At 51.1% G+C, this 21391-nt stretch overlaps 1 protein-coding gene and 2 long non-coding RNA genes across 3 annotated transcripts; 1 reads left to right on the plus strand and 2 right to left on the minus strand.

The window, feature by feature from the left end:
* Window positions 1-261: 261 nt before the first annotated feature.
* On the minus strand, window positions 262-3295 carry LOC307174845. The gene is made up of 3 exons (XR_013824175.1): window positions 3093-3295; window positions 987-1269; window positions 262-425 (listed from the first exon to the last, which is right to left on the minus strand). It is a non-coding gene; the product is annotated as an uncharacterized lncRNA (long non-coding RNA).
* Window positions 3296-6488: 3193 nt separating this feature from the next.
* Window positions 6489-12159, minus strand: LOC307174844. The gene is made up of 3 exons (XR_013824174.1): window positions 11439-12159; window positions 9242-9469; window positions 6489-6548 (listed from the first exon to the last, which is right to left on the minus strand). It is a non-coding gene; the product is annotated as an uncharacterized lncRNA (long non-coding RNA).
* Window positions 12160-12211: 52 nt separating this feature from the next.
* Window positions 12212-20946, plus strand: NODAL (nodal growth differentiation factor). The gene is made up of 3 exons (XM_079899300.1): window positions 12212-12424; window positions 16310-17007; window positions 18852-20946. Exons 1-3 carry the CDS (start codon window positions 12229-12231, stop codon window positions 19002-19004), a joined length of 1047 nt encoding a protein of 348 aa, XP_079755426.1. The 5' UTR covers window positions 12212-12228; the 3' UTR covers window positions 19005-20946.
* Window positions 20947-21391: the final 445 nt, after the last annotated feature.

Raw genomic sequence — 21391 nt, forward strand, 5'->3', positions numbered from 1 at the left:
GCCCAAGTGGCTCCCTAGGGGGGCGGGGAGCCGGGTGGTTGGCAGGCTGTTTGGAGTCATGGGAAGCCAAGAATGGTGCAGAGGTCATGTGGGCCCCGGACGGGTGTGCACGCCCTTCCCTCCCTGCCAGGCCTGCACTGCCCGGCTCCGGCAATCCCCCACCCTGGGCAGTGTGTCAGGGGACAGCAGACGAGGCCAGGTACCCAGGAAAGATCACATGTTATGGGGCCCGAGCCTCATACTGTTGGAACAGGGGGGTTGAAGGAAAGAACACAAAAATACAAATACAAATTAGAGCTGGGGACCTTGGAGGGGCGTGAAACTTACCCTTCATTAGCCTCAAGGTAACGAACTCCACCTGTGGCTGCCCTCGCCTGAAGCAACTGACATCAGCTCTCAGCACCCACCGTGCAGAGCTGCGAGCACTAAATGAGATAACCATGCAAAGGGTCGCGCGTGAGCTCTGACAAACTGTGACAGTCGCTATTGCGGACTGGGCTCCCCTGGGGGTAGGGGTGGGGGGCTCTGCCCTCTGTAAGTCCAGGGGCAGAAGCGCTGGGGAGCACAATAAGGTGGTGGTCACCCACCCCACCTATCCCACCTGCACCCCAGAGCCAGCCTGGCACCAAGTCGGGGCTCTGCAGATGGCCCTGCGCCATAACATCCTCCTGAGGCCCCAGCTTACAGAGTAGGCCCAGGGTGGGGACAGGATAGACGGGAGGGGAACGCATCCAGCTGACCCAGATCCCTGACCGCTACGTCCAGGTCGGGTGCTCACTCCAGAGGGTCCCTCTTTCTCGGGGCTCCAGTCCGGGACCAAGTGGCAAGACCCCCAGGGCGGGGGAGCTGCCCGAGGTGCAGCACCAAGTCGTGGGCACAGCGACACATGGGCAAGACCTGCAGCGCTGACACCCACCGGGGCCTGGGGAGGAGACACCCCGCCGCCGCCGCGCTGGGGACCCACGACGGGGCTCCAGGCCACTCACCGCCGCCTCCAGTTTCTTCTGGCGCCACAGCCAACTCTGCTCCTTCTGCGTGCTGGCAGCCGAGTCGCCCGGGTCGCCCTCCGAGCGCTTTCCCAAGAAGGCGGGCGCAGCGGCCTGACGCGGCTGGCGGGACTGGGCACCGCCCTGCATACATCCCTTTAGGACTCCTTTCCACAAACAAGAGAGCAAAGCCAGAGGCAGGCATGCACGCTGAAGGGCACAGCTTCCATGAGTGTTCCTTTCCTTTGCCTCCGTCACCTCCCACTGACAACAATCAACCTGCCTGGGGAAAGCAAGCTCTATAAGAAACGTACTTTTTCATCCCCCTTAATTAGCACCTATTGTACACATGGCACTGAGTACAGGGGTGCAGAGGAGACTTCTGTCCCCTAAAAGCTCATAGTCTAAGAGGAGGTGGGTAATAGGGGGCATGATATAAGGGTCCTGAGAGAGGGCTGATTGGACTGCAGAAATCTCAGTTGGCTTCCTGGAGGAGGTGGTCTCTTAAAATAAGCAACATTTATTCTTAGATAGTGGTGAAGGGTGCTTATTGGCCTGGAAAGATGTTCAGGTTACATGAAAGAAGCAGTTTACAGAACAGTTCACACAGTGTGATTGTTCTAAGTAAAAGATGCAAATGCACATAAATGCCCCGGGGGAAGGGGGATAGGAAGGACATACTCCAAAATGCTAACCACGGTTACATATGGATTGCAGAATTAGAGGGGATTTTTCTTTTCTCTACGTACAGTTATGCAGTAAATTTTCTACAGTGAATATACATTAATTCTGTACACAGAAAAGCACAATACAAGGAACTAAGTGGAAAAATTTTGTTAACATTTCAGCAACTGGTTGGGATGAACAGAGGAGGAAGAAGCTGAAAAGCCCACATGTGCAGGACCTGAATGCTAGGAAACACCTCCACTCACTGGTCTCAGATCTCCACCAAGTCCAGGATAGCCAAGTTGGGGACAGAGCTGGGGACAATCCCAGATGCAGAAACTGAGTCTCAATGAGGCCATGTGGCTTGGCCAAGGTCACATGCTGGTCTGGGTTGAGCTGAGAGGAGGCCCTAAATGTCCTCGCCCCCTTCCCTCCCGCATGCCAATCTAACTGGTACTAATTCAGACCAATACCCTCTCCTCCTCCCCACCCTGCTCTTTGCGAATTTTCTTGACTGGACTCCCCAGCAGGGCAGCACCCTCTTACCAGTGGGGGAGGAACACGGTTCTTAGGGGTGTAGTCCACAGGGAGGATGGAAAAGGGGAGCTGAGGGCTGGGGTGGGAGTGGGGAGGGCAAGAATGAAGAGAGCCAGGAGTAGGCTGGGAAGGGGGCTGGGCCCGGGGTCTCCGGGGGAGGGAAGCCAGTGTGGCCAAGACTGGAGCTGAGGAAGCACAGCCTCCTGCAAGCCTCAAAACCCTGATCCTCTGGCTCTGAAACAGCAGAGGAGACAGTCAGAATGATTAGGGTCGAAACAGACTTGGACTCCAATCCAGCTTAGCTGTTTAGCACCAGCTTGACCCTGGGCAAGTGTTTAAGCAATCCAGCCCTCAGTTTTCTCATCGGTAAAACGGGAATCATTGTACCTATAGAATACGTGTGAAAGGAGCTCCTTAGAGCTGTGCATAAGGCATGTGTCCAAAGCGCTCAGCACTATGCCCGGCACAAAGGTAACAGCTGGCTTTCAACATGTTTTTCCATCTATGAAATGGACACAGGTTTGGCTCAGCCCTCCCCTCACCCCCAATTCCCAGGTGTCTGGAGGTTCTGCCAGTAGCCATAGAATGAAAGGCTCTGAGGGTGAATGGTGGGTGAGAATGGATTCAAACTGCTTCCACTGAGTTATCTGCTTCATGAAAACTCTGCCTGCCCCACTGGGTCTCTGGTTAATCATATTAGCTCTCCAGGGCTTCCCTGCATACCCAGCCAGGTATGTGCATCTCCCTTCAAGCTGCCTTTGAAGTCTGGGGTTCTTTGATGTGAATGGGGGATGCACCAGCCTGGGATCCCTCTAGCCCTGAGGTCAATGACTAACAGGGCACAGGGCATGCGCCGGGGTGGGGGTGGGAGAGTTGGAAATACAAGTCCCCCGAGTGACTTACCCCACGTGTAGGCTTTGGAGTCAGACTGCCTGGCCCCAAATCCCAGCCCTGCTATCAATTAACTGCATGACCTTCGGCAAGTTGCCCAGCCTCTCCGAGCCTCAGACTCCTCAGCTGTAGAAAGAAGCCAGCAGAAGCATCTACCTTGTGTGTCTGTGGAAAGACAGAAGAGAGGGAAGAAAAGAGAAAGAGATGATGCTGTGTTTTCCATCTTACCTGACAAGGCTGTCTAGAAGGGCAGGGATTCCTGGGTCCCATTCCAGGCCTACTGAGCCCATAGACCTATGAGACTTTGGTGTCCTTAAAGTTTAGTGCATTCTTAAGCTGTAGTAGAAGTACAGAAGAATATACTATTTATTAGAATATACTTAATATTTAGTTGAATATACTTAATATTCTATTAAATATAGTTCTATTTCAGAAGTATAAATGCTACAAACTTACAAAGAACACAAAGTTTATCTAAATTTCTTTTGTTAAATGGTAAGAAATTTGGGAAAATAAAAAAAATAAAAAATATAAATAATAAATAAATTTCTTTTGTTTATTTAGTTATATGAATTTTTGACAGTAATTCTTATATTTTAAAAGTTTATTGTATTTATGTTCATTTTTACAGCTTTAGTAAAGTATAACTGACACACAACAGCTGCAAATAAAGTGTGCATTTTGGTAAGCTTTGACACATGTATACAACTGCCACTACAATCAAGATAATGAACATAGGGCTTCCCTGGTGGCGCAGTGGTTGAGAGTCCGCCTGCCGATGCAGGGGACGTGGGTTCGTGCCCCGGTCCAGGAGGATCCCACGTGCCGCGGAGCGGCTGGGCCATGGCCACTGGGCCTGCGCGTCCGGAGCCTGTGCTCCGCAACGGGAGAGGCCACAACAGTGAGAGGCCCGCGTACTGCAAAAAAAAAAAAAAAAAAGATAATGAACATATTTCTCACCCCCCAAATTCTCCTGCTGAATCCTCCCTCTCCCCTCTCCTCCCAGACAACCACTGATCCACATTCTGCAACTGATGTGCTTGTCTGCAAACATTAGTTTGCATTTTCTAGAATTTTATATGATTGGAATCATAGAGTATATACTGTCTTTTGTCTGCTTGTTTATCTCAGCATCATTATTTAAGATTCATCCTTGCTATATTTATCAATAGTGCATTCCTTTTTATTGTCAGGTAGTACTCCAATGTACAGATATATGCCATTATTTGTTTATACAATCATCCACTGTTTTGAATTTTGCATAATGAAATTTTAATTTTAATGTTTTTTAAAAATAGCAAATGTTTACTAAAACAAAAAATTTTAATTAAAAATGTATTATTAAAAATTCACAAAACTAGGGACTTCCCTGGTGGCGCAGTGGTTAAGAATCCGCCTGCCAATGCAGGGGACACGGGTTCGAGCCCTTGTCCAGAAAGATTCCACATGTCATGGAGCAACTAAGCCCATGCACCACAACTACTGAGCCTGCACTCTAGAGCCCATGAGCCACAACTACTGAAGCCTATGTGCCTAGAGCCCATGCTCCACAACAAAAGAAACCACCGCAGTGAGAAGATTGCACATCGCAATGAAGAGTAGCCCCTGCTGGCCGCAACTAGAGAAAGACAGCGCACAGCAATGAAATCCCAACGCAGCCAAAAATTAATTAATTATTTATTTAAAATTCACAAAACTAAATAGGTGTAAAAGGAATTTTAAAAATTAAACTATCAAAGGATGGTTTTTGTAAGTTTCTATCATTTATATTTTTGAGGTTATTAGAGCTTAAAAGAGCACTAAAAATAGTACACTATGAGTTTTGGGACTCCCTTTACTTTTTTTTTTTTTTTTTTTGCAGTACGCAGGCCTCTCACTGCTGTGGCCTCTCCCGTTGCGGAGCACAGGCTCCGGACGTGCAGGCTCAGCGGCCATGGCTCATGGGCTCAGCCGCTCCACGGCATGTGGGATCTTCCCGGACTGGGGCACGAACCCGTGTCCCCTGCAACGGCAGGCGGACTCTCAACCACTGCACCACCAGGGAAGCCCTCCCTTTACTTTTAATAAGTGCCCCAGGGGATTATTGTGGTCAAGCAGTTTGGGGAGACACTGAGCTAATAGTGCACATAAACCTCTTAGCATAGTCAGTGCCTGGTCCACTGTAAGCGCTCCCCAAGCACTCCTTACCCCCACAGGAAGCACTCCCCTAAGGGTTTGTTCTTAGTAGTGATTCTTTTCCTTGCCCTCCACACACACACACACACACACACACACACACACCACGCATGCGTGCACGCATGTACACAGGCACAGAGCTTTCTCCCAGTCCCAGACTCAGCTGGGTCATCAAACTCCCCCTCAACTCCAGGACCAGTGACTCTCTGTGGAAGGGAAATTGCGGGGGGCGGTGTGGGAAGGCGAAGGCAGGGGTGGCAGGCTGCGCTGCGGGAATCTCTGAGAAGCTTCTGGGTGGGAAGAGAGGGACCCTCCTGGTGGTCTCTCTGTTTGTTTCCCAGGGCAGGCTGAGCCTTCACCTCCTGACCCTGTGGGAAGCACAAGTCGAGCCTCGGCTCCACCCAGGAGGGGCTGGGACGAGAGTCTGGCCATGGGAGCTGGAGGGAGCAAGAGATTTAGAGTCAGACAGGCCTGGCCCTTACCAGTTCTACCGTCTCGGGCCAGTCGCTCTCTGGGAGGGAGAGACCAGTCCTGCTCAGGTCCCTCAGCTCCTGCAAGGATCAGGGGAGAGGATGGAGGCGAGAGGGCAGCGTGAGCGATGCACGCAGAAGGTGCAATAACGTGAATCTTGTTCACGAGGAGCCACAAGGGCCAGGAAGGCGTTTCCTTGCTGGTGTCGAGACATCCGCAAGCCAAAGCAGGTGTACCGAGCGCTTACTGGCACCTACTATGTATCCCACATGTGCGCAGGAGAGTGAAGAACTTGAAACCGGAGGAAGCTGGTGACCTGCGGGGCTCATACCCTTTTGGTGGCCACTGGAGGAGAAGGGACTCCCCTATCCCCGCCTTCTTACCTCTGTGTCCCCCAGTCCAGGGACTGGGTTAAATGTATTCCTTCAACATATACGTACTGAGTCCTAGAATTGAGAACTGTGCTAAGCAATGGGGGTTCAGTGGTGAACTGAACAGACAGGAGTCTGGCTGACAGCCCAGTGCTGGGGAAGGGGAACAGACAAAAAATAAACAAACAGTACCAAAGTAAACAACTTAATTTCCAACCAGGGAAGTGCTGTGGGGGAAATGAACAGGGTGACCTGATGGAGGGCAGGAGGTCCATTTAGGCAGGGGAAAGGCCCCTCGTGTAAGGGAGGTAATAAACGACCATGTGGGGACATGGCAATATCCAGTCTGGCTTCCAGAGTCAGAATGACTGAGTATCCATCGCAGCCTTACCGTTTGCAAGCATTCCATCCTGGACAAGGGCTTAACTCCACAGAGCCTCAGTTTTCACACCTGTAAAATGGAAGTAAATATCCAGTCTGCTTCATGGGAGTGATAGGAAGGGTAACTTAGATAATTCAAGCACATTATGGTAAGTACTTATTAATAACTGACTTTTTAAATTTTATTTATTTTTAACTGGGTTGGGTCTGCGCACAGGCTTTCTTTAGTTGAGGTGAGTGGGGGCTACTCTTCGTTGTGGTGCACGGGCTTCTCACTGCAGTGGCTTCTCTGCACGGCCTCTAGGCGCACAGGCTTCAGTAGTTGTGGCACGTGGGCTCAGTAGTTGTGGCTCGTGGGCTTAGTTGCTTCACGGCATGTAGGATCTTCCCAGACCAGGGCTGGAACCTGTGTCCCCTGAATTGGCAGGCAGATTCTTAACCACTGCATCACCAAGGAAGCCCAATAAGTGACTTGAACTATTTATTTATTTAGGCTGTGCTGGGTCTTAGTTGCAGCACATGGGATCTTCTTTTTAGTTGTGGCATGAGGACTCTTAGCTGTGGCATGCATGCGGGATCTAGTTCTCTGACCAGGGATCGATCCCGGGTCCCCTGCATCAGGAGCGCAGAGTCTTACCCACTGGACCACCAGGGAACTCCCATGGTAAGTTCTTATTAAATAATAGATTATTTCTATTTCATCCAGCCTGGGCCAGGTACCCACAATCCATGGGTTAGTTGGAGAAGGACAACGGGGTGGGCTAATCTCGAGCCTGCACTTCCAAACTGATTCCGGAGTGTCTTACTCTCATCCAATATACAGCAAGTGTCTCAAACTCATTTGTCTTTAGGGCCAGGCACATGGGTGCAGTAAGTTAAGGAGTGGTGGGGACTGCGCTGCTCCTTAGAGAACAGACCCTGTCTAAAGGAAGCAGATCCTATTCAGCTTAAGGGAATGCTCGCTTTGTTAAAATGAGGGCCTAGCCCTTTCCATTTCTTAAATGATGAAAACAAACTATTTTCTGCAAAATCTTATGAACTTTCAGTATTGGTGATTTAAATAAAAACCTTTCAAAACGCTGTTGGGAGCAGACAAAGCACTGTGGATCAGTCAAGGTGGTCTGCAGGCAGATTTGCAAGCTCTACCTACCAAGGCCAGGCCCTTTGCTGAACACTGCGGAATACAGAGCCAGCCAGCAGCAGGCTCCTGGTGGAAAACTCCCAGGGGCTCCAGGGACCAGAGCCTGAAGGGGGAAGGAGACCACGTGGAAGAGGAGACCCTTGAGCTGGATTCTGTGGGATAAATAGTGTATTTTGTGTGAATGAAGAGGAGGTAAAAATCATTCTGGGCAGAGCCAGAACAGCTCTGAACTTTGCAGAAGGGTGAGTGTTTCCATGGGGCCAGAGTGCTTTTGGGGTACAAGGGGATTGTAGTGGAAGGCTGAGGTCTCTATCTCCAGATCACAGAGAGAGCCACGTGTGCCCGGTAGAGGCACCTAGATGGGGCCTCCAAGACCAGCAGTGAGGGGTACAGGAAGGGCACCAAGTACTGGAGGTGGAAGCCAGAAGCCTGTGCTTAGTCCCGCCTCTGCCACTTGCGGGACTGCATCAAGCTGAGGATCACAGCAAGCAATGGTCAGCTAGGAAGCGGGGGCTGGGGCTTCGGAGACAGGAGTCGTCCGCACTTCTAGGGAGCTCACAGTCTGACGGCAGTTACTCATGAGGGCTGGGACAACTGCTCCTCGGCACTCTGCTTAGAAGAGGACTCTGCCAAATTGCTAGGGAGCTAGTGACAGGTTTGTAGAGGAAGCGGCAGTGTTTAAGCTGTGTCTTGATAGGTGAGAAGGAGTTTACCAGGGAGATTAAGAGGAAACAGCAGGAGGCTGCATGGAGAAGTGGCATGTGAAAGGCAGAGGTGTGCTGGGAACCTGTTCAGGAATATGGACTTCATTCAATCACCTGACAAATCCTTACTGAGTTCCTGTGTGCCAGGAGCTGTGCCAGGCATGGGAGGAGCGTGATAAAGCAGACACCCTCCACCTTCAAAATAATGATGCTATTTAATTCCTCTGTTCCTCAGTTTCCCCATCTCTAAAATGCCTTTCATACCTTACAGAGCTTCAGGGAGGGATGAACAGGATTACATAGGCTTCTATAGGCTAACATATACGCGAAGACAGTCAGTGTCACACTGATATAGGAAATGCTCATTAAATATGTGCGGAACTGAAATGCCTTCCTGCCCTGACTTCCTGAGAATCTAGCACTTGCCAGTAACCTGCCTTAGACTCCTAGATAAGCAGGTTTGTTCGATGAATGAATAAACAAATGACCAAGCACTACTTTACACACATTTACTGCTTACAGCATTCTTGTCAAGTAGATACTATTCTGTTTTTTTTTTTTTTTTTGCGGTACGTGGGCCTCTCACTGTTGTGGCCTCTCCCGTTGCAGAGCACAGGCTCCGGTCGCGCAGGCCCAGCGGCCATGGCTCACGGGCCCAGCCGCTCCGCGCCATGTGGGATCTTCCCGGACCGGGGCACGAACCCGTGTCCCCTGCATCGGCAGGCGGACTCTCAACCACTGCGCCACCAGGGAAGCCCGATACTATTCTTTATCTCCATTTTACAGCTGAGGGAGCAAATGCTTCAAGATGGTAAGTGATCTAATATGCCCAGGTATCGACAGAGAAGGATCCAGAGTCTGCCTTCCGGCAGCCTGACCTCAGAGCCCCAGCACTTAACCCTGCATATCGTTGCTCACGTGGAGGACGGGTCCAGATCGGCCCAATGGAAAGCATTCGAGAACTTCGAGGGACTTTGCTCCCCACTCTCCAGCCAGCTGGGTTGGCGCTGAAAGGTTATCTCCCAGGTCAGGTAATCCGACGGTCAGTCTGTCTGGGGCAGGGGAAGCGAGAAGGTGTCATTCCCCTCCTGGGAAGAGGCACTTCTGGTCCTTCTTGCAGGAAACAGATCCTGTATGAACAAGTACCTTTTAAAAATGAGAAGAATGACTGTTAGCCTCTGTCCTGAAGAGTGCCACAGCTGGAGAAAGTTCAGTGATGAATGGGCTTTGACAGAGTCCCTCTTGCTGGTCAGAGAGCAGGTCCCCACAGGGCTTTGGGCCAATACACATCAGAAATGAGTTGTGTCTGCTGCTCCTGGACCCTGGGAAAAGCAAGACTTTGAGAGTTGTTTTTTTTTTTAAGTCTTAGGACAAGGCCCATGTCGACCCTCTCATCTATGGGGAAGCCACAAGGCTATAGGCATGGGTTTGGGTAACAAGCAGTATCCTTCACATACTGGCTGTTTTCACTTGTAAATGTGTGGCCTTGAGCAAGTTACCAGGTTCCCTCTGAGCCTCTGTTTTCTCATCCCCGAAGTGGGGATGATAATAAAATCAATGCAGTGATTACCAGAATGCCTACTGCATTAGGTGCTCAATAAGCGTTATTATGTCATTTTAATTGCAATATTTACTGAGCTCCTACTATATGCCACATAGTACGAGGGACACAGAATGAATAAAGCTGAATTTCAAGAAGCTTCTGGTCCAGCACGGAAAGGAGATCATCTGTTTTGTTCTTTCCCCAATCCTGGTGGATAAGACTACTACGTTCTGAATGCCCCTGTTTAAACAGGGACCCCCTGGATTCTAGGACCTGTAGGTTTGGGGGAAGGCTGACCCCTATACCTCTGTCTGACCACAATCTCTCATTGTTTTTTACTTATATATTCATAACCTGGGTGAGGGCACCTTCTGCCTCTGGGGAGGGGTCTGATGCAGAGGGCCGGGACTGACAAGCCCCAGGCTGCAAGCCCCCAGGCTAGGGAAGTTGAATGACAACCACGGAGCACCCATAATAATCTGTATGCTTAAGGCTTTACAAAAACAGCAGGTTTTAAGCGCTTGCAAAGCATTTTAGCATTTGTTTTATTTAATCTTCATGGAAGGAAGTATCTCCAGTCATGGTTTACAGATGAGGAAACTGAACGCAGAGAGGTGGGTTCCAAACTGCAACTAGACCCTAGCTCACCCAGGTTCTCAAAGTTGTCTGATAAGAATCACAGGGGTACTGGTTAAATATGTAGATTACCAAGGTCTCTCTCCAAATTCGAATGCTAAAGGCCTGGATTGGGACTCAGGAATCAGTAGTTTAACATACACCCCAGGTGATACTTATCTTCAGGCAAGTCCAGACACAGTACCATTCATTGATTAATTTACTCAGCTAAGATACTTTGGGTCCCAACCATGATATGTACTGGAGGGAGAGCACGATGAACAAGACAGTCCCCAGCTTTAGAAGGAACTAACAGTCGTCTGGCTGAGCATATTGTCCCGGTCCCGTGGTCAGCACAGGTCTACAACCCACATCTCTCCTAGGCAAGGCCCCTTCCTGCTGGCTGGGCCGGCTTCCACCTGGACACGGGTTTGGAGCTCCTGGCTGAGCCTGCTGGGCCTCCTTCCACTAACACCTGCTCAGGGCTGAACGTGTGGTTCTCTGGAGCTGGAGGCATCCTGTGGAAGAAGCCTAGGTGTGCGGGGCACGTAGTGTTTCGGTAAATGCTGGCCAGCTGCTAATGTTTATGTCAGGGCTAGGAAAGGACCAGGGGGCGAGGGCGGGGGCATAAAGAGCCCTCCAGTGTTGCAGAAAATAGCTGGGGCCTGAACAAGGGGCAGAGATTTACATTTCTTTAAAGGTAATTTCAGCTTCAACCTGACTTTGCACCTGAAGAGAGCCCAGACAAGGACCACTCTTGTGTAGGTGAGGAAAGCAGGGCCCAGAGAGAGGAAAGTGAGAGGTCCTGAGCTGAAACCCAGGTCTCCAGGGTAACTGCCAGGGGAGGCAGGGACTGCAGGACATGGATGACACAGGCAACACCTTTTTCCTGAAACCCCTGGGGTGATGTGAACCTGTGAAGGAAGACCCTGATACCACCACAGGCGCTCCACTCACCCCGTGAGCTATGCCCTCGGCTCCAGCTTCTGAGCACTTTCTTTTCGGGTGGAGAAGTCTGTCATTCCTCCTGGCCGCTCCTGTCCTCTGCTTTCTCCAGGAGAGAGCTTCAATATTTGAAGCAGGTCCCCATGGACCTTTGTCTGGCACTCATCTTTTTCGTTCTAGCAATTCCCAGTACCCAGTCTTTTTTCAGAGGCTAGCTCTCCAGACAGGCCCTGCCGTATAAGGCAGGGGTTGCTCCCAGAGGCCATCTGTACAGTGTCCTGGAAGGCTGCACGGTGCCAGGCTGGGCTGAAGCCTCCCAGGCCAGTGTGGAGCTGCACCCTGCCCGAGAGCCTCCAGGAGACACAGCTTTCATTCTCTATCTGTTCCTGGTTGAGCCAGACATCTATTTGGAACCTGGAGGAAGAGGAAAGGGCAGGGACCCCAGGTGGGGGAGAGTAAGGAAGCCATCCTTCTGACCTGGGAGTTTGCCTGCGACAAGCCAGCTGTGTCTTGGAAAAAAAGCCTGGAGTAGCAGAGTGCCAGGGTGTCCAGACTGGGCAAACTAGACGGTCCCTGGACCTAACAGCTCCTCCAGTTTTTCAGGTCTCCTCCCTACCAGGCTCAGGTCTCACTCGCCCCCAGCAGGTGGTCCCTCTGGGGGCCACCCCCGGTGACGGGGGCTGGGCTGGGGGGTGTTATCCGACCTGAAAGCTTCCCCTAGGGAGGAAGGGCAGGGGCGGGGCGCCCGCGAAGGCCCAGGATATAAGGGACGGAGGCTGGCCTTGGGCCCCGCCACCCCACCATGCACGCCCACAGCCTGCTCTTGTTCCTCCTGCAAGTCTGGTGGGCTCTCCTCCAGGCGGGCGCCACGATGGTAGCCCCGGTGCCCCTTCGAACGTGGGGGCAGCCCTCGTCGCCATCCCCTCTTGCTTATATGCTGAGCCTGTACCGCGAGCCGCTGCTCCGGGCGGACATCATACGTAGCCTGCAGGCGCAAGGTAGGCTGCCCCGCCCCGCCCCGCCCCGCTCGGCTGGACCCCCGGCGCGCCTTGGGCGCTCCCGCGCGGGACTCCAGGAGCGGGCTGGAGGGGCAGGGGCTGCGGCACCATGCCGGAGACGTGCCACTGAAAACGTATCCGCACGCTTGAAGGGCACGTTCAGGGGCTGGGGCTGACGGTGTCTCGGCGTCTGCCTTGGCTCGGGAGACAGGGTTGGTGGCACCCGGCGTGTGTCCCGGACTGAGACCTCTGCGTTCCGGTCTTGTTTAGGGTGGGTAAAGCGCGGGACTATAGGGTGGAAGACTGATTGTGCCACTGCTTATCTGTGCCGTCTTAAACTACTGTAATCTCCGGGCGCCTCGGTTTGCACATCTGTAGCATAGGGATAATAGTGCCTCCCTTATTGGACTGGCGAGGGCTACGGACAACGCACATAGAACGCTTAGCACAAAACCAGGCATAGTAATGTATGGTCGTTATTATTGCTACAATTATTTTGTCTTGTCAAAAAAAATTTTTTTTTTCCTTTTCGCGAGTGAGGGTGAAGGCGTTCCGGGGTCTGGCGTTGGGAGTGTCTCTGGCTGAGACTGAGGTTCGAAATAGGGTGTCAAGCATGTAACATCAGGGATTAGGTTTCAGAAATTATGGATTAGAGATGAAATGCCCCGAAGTCGAGAACTGCGGCAGGCTTGGGTCATCCAGCCCAGGCTGGGTAGGTGTCAGTGTCCCGGACGACACCGGGCTCGGGGCCTAGATTTGGAGCGGGCGAGGTCCCTCCCATGGTGACCTTGAGAGTATCAGCCGCGAGGATGGGGCAGCGTGCGTTCTGGGTACTGGGCGCAGGTAGATGTTGAGAAAAGGGAGCCCTTCCCGCGGGGCTCCTCTACTCCCGGCAATCCACATCCCAGCGCCCGGGGTGGCCCCTGCCTGCCTGCACCTCTCTCTGCCTGCCGGGGCCAGACGGCCCTCCCCGGAGTTCGGGCGAAATCCACATCCGATAATCTGATTTGACGGCCACCCGCCGGCCCCTTGTGATCTGGGGGTGGGGGCTCCTAGCTCCCTGGCCAGCCGCGTCTGGGGTCAGACGGCCAGTGACCGTCTCCGGAAGGGTCATATGGGGACTAGTCAGACTAGGGACACACGGGGGGCGGAGCAATTTGAAAATTACTGGGGTGCTCTGCCCTGCCAGAAAGTTGGGGTTGGGGGGTAGGTGGATAAGCAAAGAGTGGGAGGCGCACTTTTCCAATTCACTCCCTCCTTCCAGAGAGTTCTGGAAGGTTTGTGGTGATTTGACAGTCTTGGAAACTGGGTCTGGTCCCTCAAACCCTGCTTCCCAATTCCCCATGTGTCCCTGGCACATCTGCTGACTTTTCTAGTCTCCTCCCCGTCTGTAAAAATTAAGTGCCCGGCTTTCTTTCTACCTCATTTGTGTGAGTGTGGTACCTTTCCATCTCAGGTTTATTTGTAAGCTGCACAGGATAAGGGGAAATGGGTGTTGGAATCTAACCAAATCAGGTGTGCATCCATGTCTTGTGTCTTTCACTGTTTAACCATCTTCACCTTGGACCTTAGTTTCTTCATCTGCAAAATGGTGATAAAGGTAGGAAGGATTTAAGGAGACAAGGCTTATAAAACACTTGGCATGAGGGAAGCAGTTAATGGTAATCACCCTCATAATTTATAATAATGTAGGGTGGGAACTCAGTGTCATACTCAGCCTCTTTTTCTACAGAGTCCGTGACTCTAACTCAACACCCTGTTTGAGGGGCAAGGAACCCAAGATCATGAGCCCTTCCTTCTTTAGAATTGGAAGTGGGTCGAGATTTCACTGGGGCCCGTGTGGCCAAGTCTGCATGCAGTCTGTGGATGGGTTTCAGGGTGTCCATGAACCCCTTTCTTATAACCACCCCCAAATCACATTTATTGTGTTAGTAGGAAATGCAGTTTTTCTGGGGAGAGCATTCTTGGCTTTTATCAGGCATTGGTGACCCTCAAAGATTAGACCTCCCCATTATTCTAAGATAAACCAGAGCCAGATCTAAGAAAACCTTTTAGCACTGTGTCCTGGGGAGCCCTTGGCTGCAGGTAGGCTAGTGGGGTCTCAGACTCTTCCAGCAGGAAGGAGTATCCTCCTCCCTGCCCCTGCATCCACACAGCCATCCCAGCAGCAGATGACTTTGTTCCCCTGTCCAGGTCCCTCACTGCCTGGACATCTGCATTTCTAACTTTGACTTGGGTAATAATAAGGAGGCAGTTGATGATGGCCGTTTATTGCACTTTGGTCGTTGTGCTGGGCAAAGCACTTTACACACATTATCTCAGTAAATCTCAACACCCCTGTGAGGTGGATACTGTTACCATCTCCCTTTTACCCAGAGGGAAACTGAGGCCCAGAGAAAGCTGGCTGCCCAGTGTGGCAGCAAGTGGCAGAACTTGATCCATCACCAGAGACACCGGGTCCCTCCTCTTAAACACTGAGCTGGAATGCCTTTAAAAAGCCATTTGTGGATACTTGAGATAGTGTGTTTTAAGTCCTGGTGTAGGCGGAGCTGTAGCAGAGTTGCTACATGTCACGGGGTGGTGCTGCGAAGGGCAGTGGGTGGTGTCAGCCTCCTCCCCACACCTCTGGGGAGTTGCTAGTCAGGGGCCGGTTATTGCCTCCTGCAGGTGCTAATGAGAAGGGAAGTGGAAATTAAGTGAAAAAGAACATCTAGGGATGGGCTGGGAGAAGCTTCAGGATGCTGAAGCTGGGAAATACCCCCTTCTAATGCAAGCTGGACTTCCCAGAGAAATCCACTATCTGACCAAAGATGTTCTATGAGACAAAGAACCAAAGGGTTACTGTTTTTATTTCTAATGAATAACCTCTGCCTTTTATTTAGCAATAGACCTTGGAACATCTTCATTTCCCTGGGTCCTCATGACAATGCAGGGAAGGGTAGGGCATTACTATTCCCACTGCAAAGATGAAACTGGGCTTGAAAAAAGTTAAAGATCACTTTTAGCTGACCTGAAACATCCACCAATATGTGCTATTCCCAGACATCAGACCACATTAGTCCAGAACTAAAATGAATGGAATGTGCTTCCCCATTCCTTTTCATTCAGGATGGGTTTAATTGTCTTGGGTGTGTGCTTGTTGTGTCTGCCCTGGTGTGTGGATGACCTGGAGTGGGAAAGGGTGAGCGCCCTGCAGGTAGGTAGGAGAGACTACCGGGTGGAAAAGTGCAAGGTCAGCGCACAGTCAAGCTTAGGATGTCTTTAGAAACCTATTTGTAAGGTTGCCAAGAACTCTTGAAGTGTCTGCCTCTGTCTTTAGGAATTGGTGGGGGAAAGGGTGACCAGTCTTTGGCTTCCGTTGCCTATGCCTCCCTGGGAGCTCCAACCCTTATGATCTGTGAATCGACCTCATTGTGCTGTAAAACAGGCCACCCTTTCCAATGAGAAGACAAAGCCTGGCAAACGGGCCACAGGGTGGGTGGAAGTCCAGGATTTCTGTCAGAAAGCTCAGGGCTTGTCCTTAGATTGCATGTGTGAGGGGAGAAGGGAGAAGGAGATGCACTCATCCAATTTTTACCAATTGTTCTCTGGAGTGTCTTGAGGGGGGAGCAGCAGAACAGTGATTTGGAGGTTGGGCTTTGCAGTTGGGCTTATTCTTGGCTTTGCCACCTTCCAAGAATGACACCTCACGCAGGTAATTTAACTTCTCTGAGCCTCAATTTTCCTCATTTCTAAAATGGGTTCAATAACATGCCCAGCTCATAGGGTTAGGGTGACGATTCATATAAGGTAAGAGCTCAGTCATGAGCTATGGTGGTTGTTACACCAACTGAGGCTGCAGGAGGCCCCCACTCACCTGCTTCCTTCTGTTTTTTTCTCACCCAGATGTGGAGGTGGACGGGCAGAACTGGACCTTTGCTTTCGACTTCTCCTTCCTGGGCCAAGAAGAGGATCTGGCATGGGCCGAGCTCCGGCTGCAGCTGTCCAGCCCTGTGGCCCTTACTCCTGATGTCCCACTCTCAATTGAGATTTTCCACCAGCCAAAGCTGAATGAGGATAAGGACCCACCCAACTGCCCAGAACGTCTTCGAATGGACCTGTTCACTGTCACTCTGTCCCAGGTTACCTTTTCCTCAGGCAGCATGGTCCTAGAGGTGACCAGGCCACTCTCCAAGTGGCTGAAGCACCCTGGGGAGCTGAGGGAGCAGATGTCCAGTTTGGCTGGAGAGTGCTGGCGGCGGCCCCCCACATCACCTGTCACCAATGTGCTCCTCATGCTCTATTCCAACCTCTCCCTGGAGCGGAAGCGGCTGGGTGGCTCCACCCTATTGTGGGAAGCTGAGAGCTCCTGGCGGGTCCAGGAGGGACAGCTCTCCCGGGAGAGGGCCAGGAGGCACCGTCGATATCACTTGCAGGACAGAAACCAACTGTGTCGGAAGGTCAAGTTCCAGGTGGACTTCAACCTGATCGGATGGGGCTCCTGGATCATCTACCCCAAGCAGTACAATGCCTATCGCTGTGAGGGCGAGTGTCCTAACCCCGTGGGGGAAGAGTTCCATCCAACCAACCACGCATACATCCAGGTGTGATGCCAAGGCCTGGGGAGGGGAGGTGGTAAGCTGTGGGGGAGAATTGTCCTTATTACCAGATCAGGACACTGGCTTTGCTGTTAGGTTAGTGTGTTCATTCATGCACAGTTATTTGAGCACCTACAATGTGCCAGGTTCTGTGACAGGTGTTAAGGATATAGAGATGACCAATGATAACACCCTCAGAGAGCCTACATGGAGTCATGCCTTGTCAGGTGACCCTGAACACACTGCTTTCCTGGTACTTTTTCCTTCTGTCATAAAATTAGGGGTGGAAAAAAAATAAATAAATAAAATAAATTAAAAAAAATTAGGGGTGGAGTGTGTAGACTGGAGGGTCTCAGTTCCTCCCACTGCCCTGACATTCTAGGAAAGGAAGTTCAGAATTTGGAGTTTGGGAATAGACAGGCCTGGGTTTGAATCCTACTCATTAGCTATGTGATATTGATCAAGTTGCTTACTCTCTCTGAGCCTCAGTCTCCTCATCTGTAAAATGGGGATAGCAATGCCTTACTTCTAGGGTTACATGAGATGATATGCATACCACATGTGTAGTATCAATAGTTAGCAGGTAACAGGTATAATGTTGTCTTACCATTACTAGAAGTCTGTAACTCATTAATGCAATGGGGGCCGCGTTTATGAGGCCAAGGTAGAGATATTACTGTTCCAGCCACTGTACTTCTGCTGCCTAAAAACAGGAGTTGGACACTCATTTTGCAGAAGTAATAAAGCCAGAGGCTACCACCAGGTGCCACTAATCAGCCTATGGTCTAGAAGGTGGTGGAGGGAGAGGAATGGAAGGAAAATGAGGTGGAGAAAGCAGAGAAGAGAGCTTATATATGGTGGTCCTGACCTGCTCTCAAAGGTCACACGGGATCAAAGTGTTTTTATTTTCACTCTATGAGGCCTAGACTGAGAATCTCTTGGACCTGTAGTACATCCTCCATGCCAAGCCTCAGGCAGGGCCCAGAGGCTCTGGGGAGAATGTGAGCTGAGCTCGTGAGAGGCAGGCAGTGGTGGGGGCTGGTATCCTAGAGGAACTGTCCTGGGCACAGGCCCTCCTGAGTCTCTCCCAGGCCCCACTTCTGTCCACCAGCCTACCTGCAGCACGATCAGAGGGAACCAGAGACCCAGATAGTCCCAGTCACCAAATCTAACACTGACCCGAAAAGCCACCACTGGACCACAGGGACAGGGCCCAGTTCCAGAATGCCAAGGGCTTGTTACCTTTTCTCCCGTTGACTCTGTTTGCCCTTCTCTGGGAAACAAAGCAAATCCCACAAGAATTTCCGCATGACTCTCTTCTTCATATTTCTGGAACTAAACCAGGAGTTTCTTGGAAGATTTTTAAAGTTGGTATTCACTCTAGACTAGAACAATAGGAGAACATATGTTACCTACTGCTCTACCCAGATACAGCTTTTAGAATCTTCTGTTTAAAGGCTGTTTAAAAAAATTTATCTTAGGGCTTCCCTGGTGGCGTAGTGGTTGAGAGTCTGCCTGCCGATGCAGGAGACACGGGTTAGTGCCCTGGTCTGGGAAGATCCCACATGCCACGGAGCGGCTGGGCCCGTGAGCCATGGCCACTGAGCCTGCGCGTCCGGAGCCTTGCTCCGCAACGGGAGAGGCCGCAGCGGTGACAGGCCCGTGTACCTTTAGATATTAGAGTTGATGATGTATTGGCATTCTGATTCCTTTATGAAAAGAATTTTCTATTTTTGCCCCCAGAAACTGATTTTAACTCTCTGTAACTTTTTCACCCTTTACCCAGAAATGACACCAATCTGACCTCACCACTGGGATGTGAATTGACACCCCTGTCCTCCCTTTCACAGAGTCTGCTGAAACGGTACCAACCCCACCGAGTCCCTTCCACCTGCTGTGCCCCAGTGAAGACCAAGCCCTTGAGTATGCTGTACGTGGACAATGGCCGAGTCCTTCTAGACCATCATAAAGACATGATTGTGGAAGAATGTGGGTGCCTTTGAGGAGCTCCTGCAGGTGTGTTGGATTTGCCTGTACCCTGGAAGGTTGGGAAGCTCCTAGAAGACAAGATAACCATCTAATCCAATGAGGAGAAACAAAGAGGGGGAAAAGTCCCTCTGTCCACCAGACCTAAGGAGGAAGGGCTGCCACCCTGTCCTTGAAGGCTCTGTGGGGTCTGGTTGAGCACAGAGGAGAGGGAGGAGGAAGCCTGTGAAGCAGGCTTGCTGGGTTTTCTCTTTGCTGAACAGACAGTAGCACGTGAAAGCACTAGTGCAAGAGTCCTTTAGCTGACTTTTTTCAACCCATGATCCCCCGGAAATTGTATGCAAGAGCTGCAGCATATGTGCATTTATTTTTGAGGTGGCACAAGGTTGTATTTAACTTTTGTGTATTCTCAAAAGTGGCCTTTGACATACACTCACCCACACCCTTGCCGCCTGAAGATTAAGAATCACTATGTAAAATTTAAAAAGTCCACTGGCTTTGGTTGCCTCAGGCTGGGTCAGGGAGCCCCCGCAGAGTGGATCTCTGCTAATGAGTTGTACATACAATAAAGCCATTGTATAGTTCTCCTAGGCCAGCTGGTGCCTTTGAAGGGCGAGGCAGGAACTCGTCCAAGAGAACTGGCCACGTTGGACTACAGAAGCTGGAGCCCTGGGGCGTCCCCAAGTCAGTCTGCTTTGGCGGGCACAATCCATCCAAGTCTAAAGCTCTCTCGACAGTTCACCTCAGTCTGTCAATGCGTGCTATTGAGGCCCCTGGGCTTCCTATCCATAGCGGTGAAGACACTGCCCTGGGTGGCAGACTTGCGTTATGGTCGCAGCTCAGCCACTGAGAAGCTGTGTGACCTCCGGTGAGTAATTCACTGCTCAACCTCATCTTGTGAAATTAAAGCAGGCGGATCCTAGTGCCTTTCTGTGATTCTTCTTTTCTCTCGCCAGCTGGCCTCATTGAGCACTGCCAAAACAGGGGCTGTACTTTTGTTTGGCAAGGCGAGGGGACCATTTTATTGGGAATGTCAGTCCACAGTAAACTTACCCTGCTTTCCTAAGAAGCCCATAGACTAATGCTCCAACCTTAGGAAAAATGATTCCAATCTATGGGAATACTTGTTTAGAGGGGACTCAAACTTGACTTGGTTGAGTCAAGGTAGTAATCCTGGCCCAGGAAGGGGTTGGCTAGGCTAGAGCCAGGCCTGGGCCTGAGAAACCTCAATGCCCCGATTCAGCAACAAAACTGATCCAGTTGCTCATTCCCTGGAGCGGAAATAACCTGCCCTCCCCACAATTCAGAATCGCAATAGGATTCTGCATTTGACTCTACTTAGGAAACAGTAGAGGTGGGGAGGCCTTGTGAGGTCAATTTTTGTACCATCCTCTTTCCTAAATGAGACCCCAGTGAGGCCTAGCGGCCTGATGCTACAGCTAGGAGTGGCAGGGCCAAGAGCTGAGCTCTGGTCTCTGGAGCCCCAGGGGCACCATCCTTCATACCATCTAGGGGTCTTTGCGCTCTTAGCTTTGGGTCAAGGCCTTAGCCTTTGGAACCAGACATTTGAAACCCCACTTCCACTACCAAACTTAAGTTCTTGGGAGTAAAAATCCTATCCCAGGGCTTTAGAGCATCCTCTGTACTAAATGGGTGCCCAACTGTTCTTCTATGGCTGGGGCCAGGAAAGCGAAAGGTCAAGCTATTTGTGGCTATAGCTTGTGGGAGTGTTTACAGTTAGCAGCTCTACCAACTCACAGAACAAACCCCACTGATGACAGGACACCACCTCATATCAAGCAGAAGACGCAGGCACAAAGGCGTGAAAGGACGTTTTGCTGACCCCTGCTAAAAGCTCACTGTGCAGTGTGTCAGCGGCAGGGGCCTTCTGCTGCCTGGCCAGAGGTATTTGGGGCTGAGCCTACAACACAGCTCCGTGCTCTGGAACCTACCTGCTAGTGCAGGCTTTGTTAAGTCTGAGGAAATGCTGCCTGCGGGAACTGAGTCCTGCCCTACCCTGAGGGCCAGGAAGGGGCTTTCAGTCAGAGGTATTTTAACTTGCTCTGAAGGCAAAGGTCTCCTTCCGCTGTTCCTGTAGCAGTGCCAAGTCAGTAGCCGACTGGGGGAAACTGGATGCATTACTCTCCTTGGCTGGGGAAGTGGGCGGGCCTGGTACAGGGAGGAGTAGAGAAAAGATAAAAGCAGAAACTGGGAAGGGGCTGTGACTCTCACACAGCAACACAGTTGGGTTAATCTCCATCATGTAGTCTCCCCTTTTACTAGCAGTAAAAGCCTTATCCCTCTATCCTAAATTGCCTTTCAAGTCGATACCCTATTTGCCTTTGGGGCAAAGTAAAGGATATATGAAATGGCTTTCAAGATTATCTTCCCTTGAAGAGATTAT

The sequence above is a fragment of the Stenella coeruleoalba genome (genome assembly GCF_951394435.1).
Source record: "Stenella coeruleoalba genome assembly, chromosome: 16".
NCBI classification, from domain to species: domain Eukaryota; kingdom Metazoa; phylum Chordata; class Mammalia; order Artiodactyla; family Delphinidae; genus Stenella; species Stenella coeruleoalba.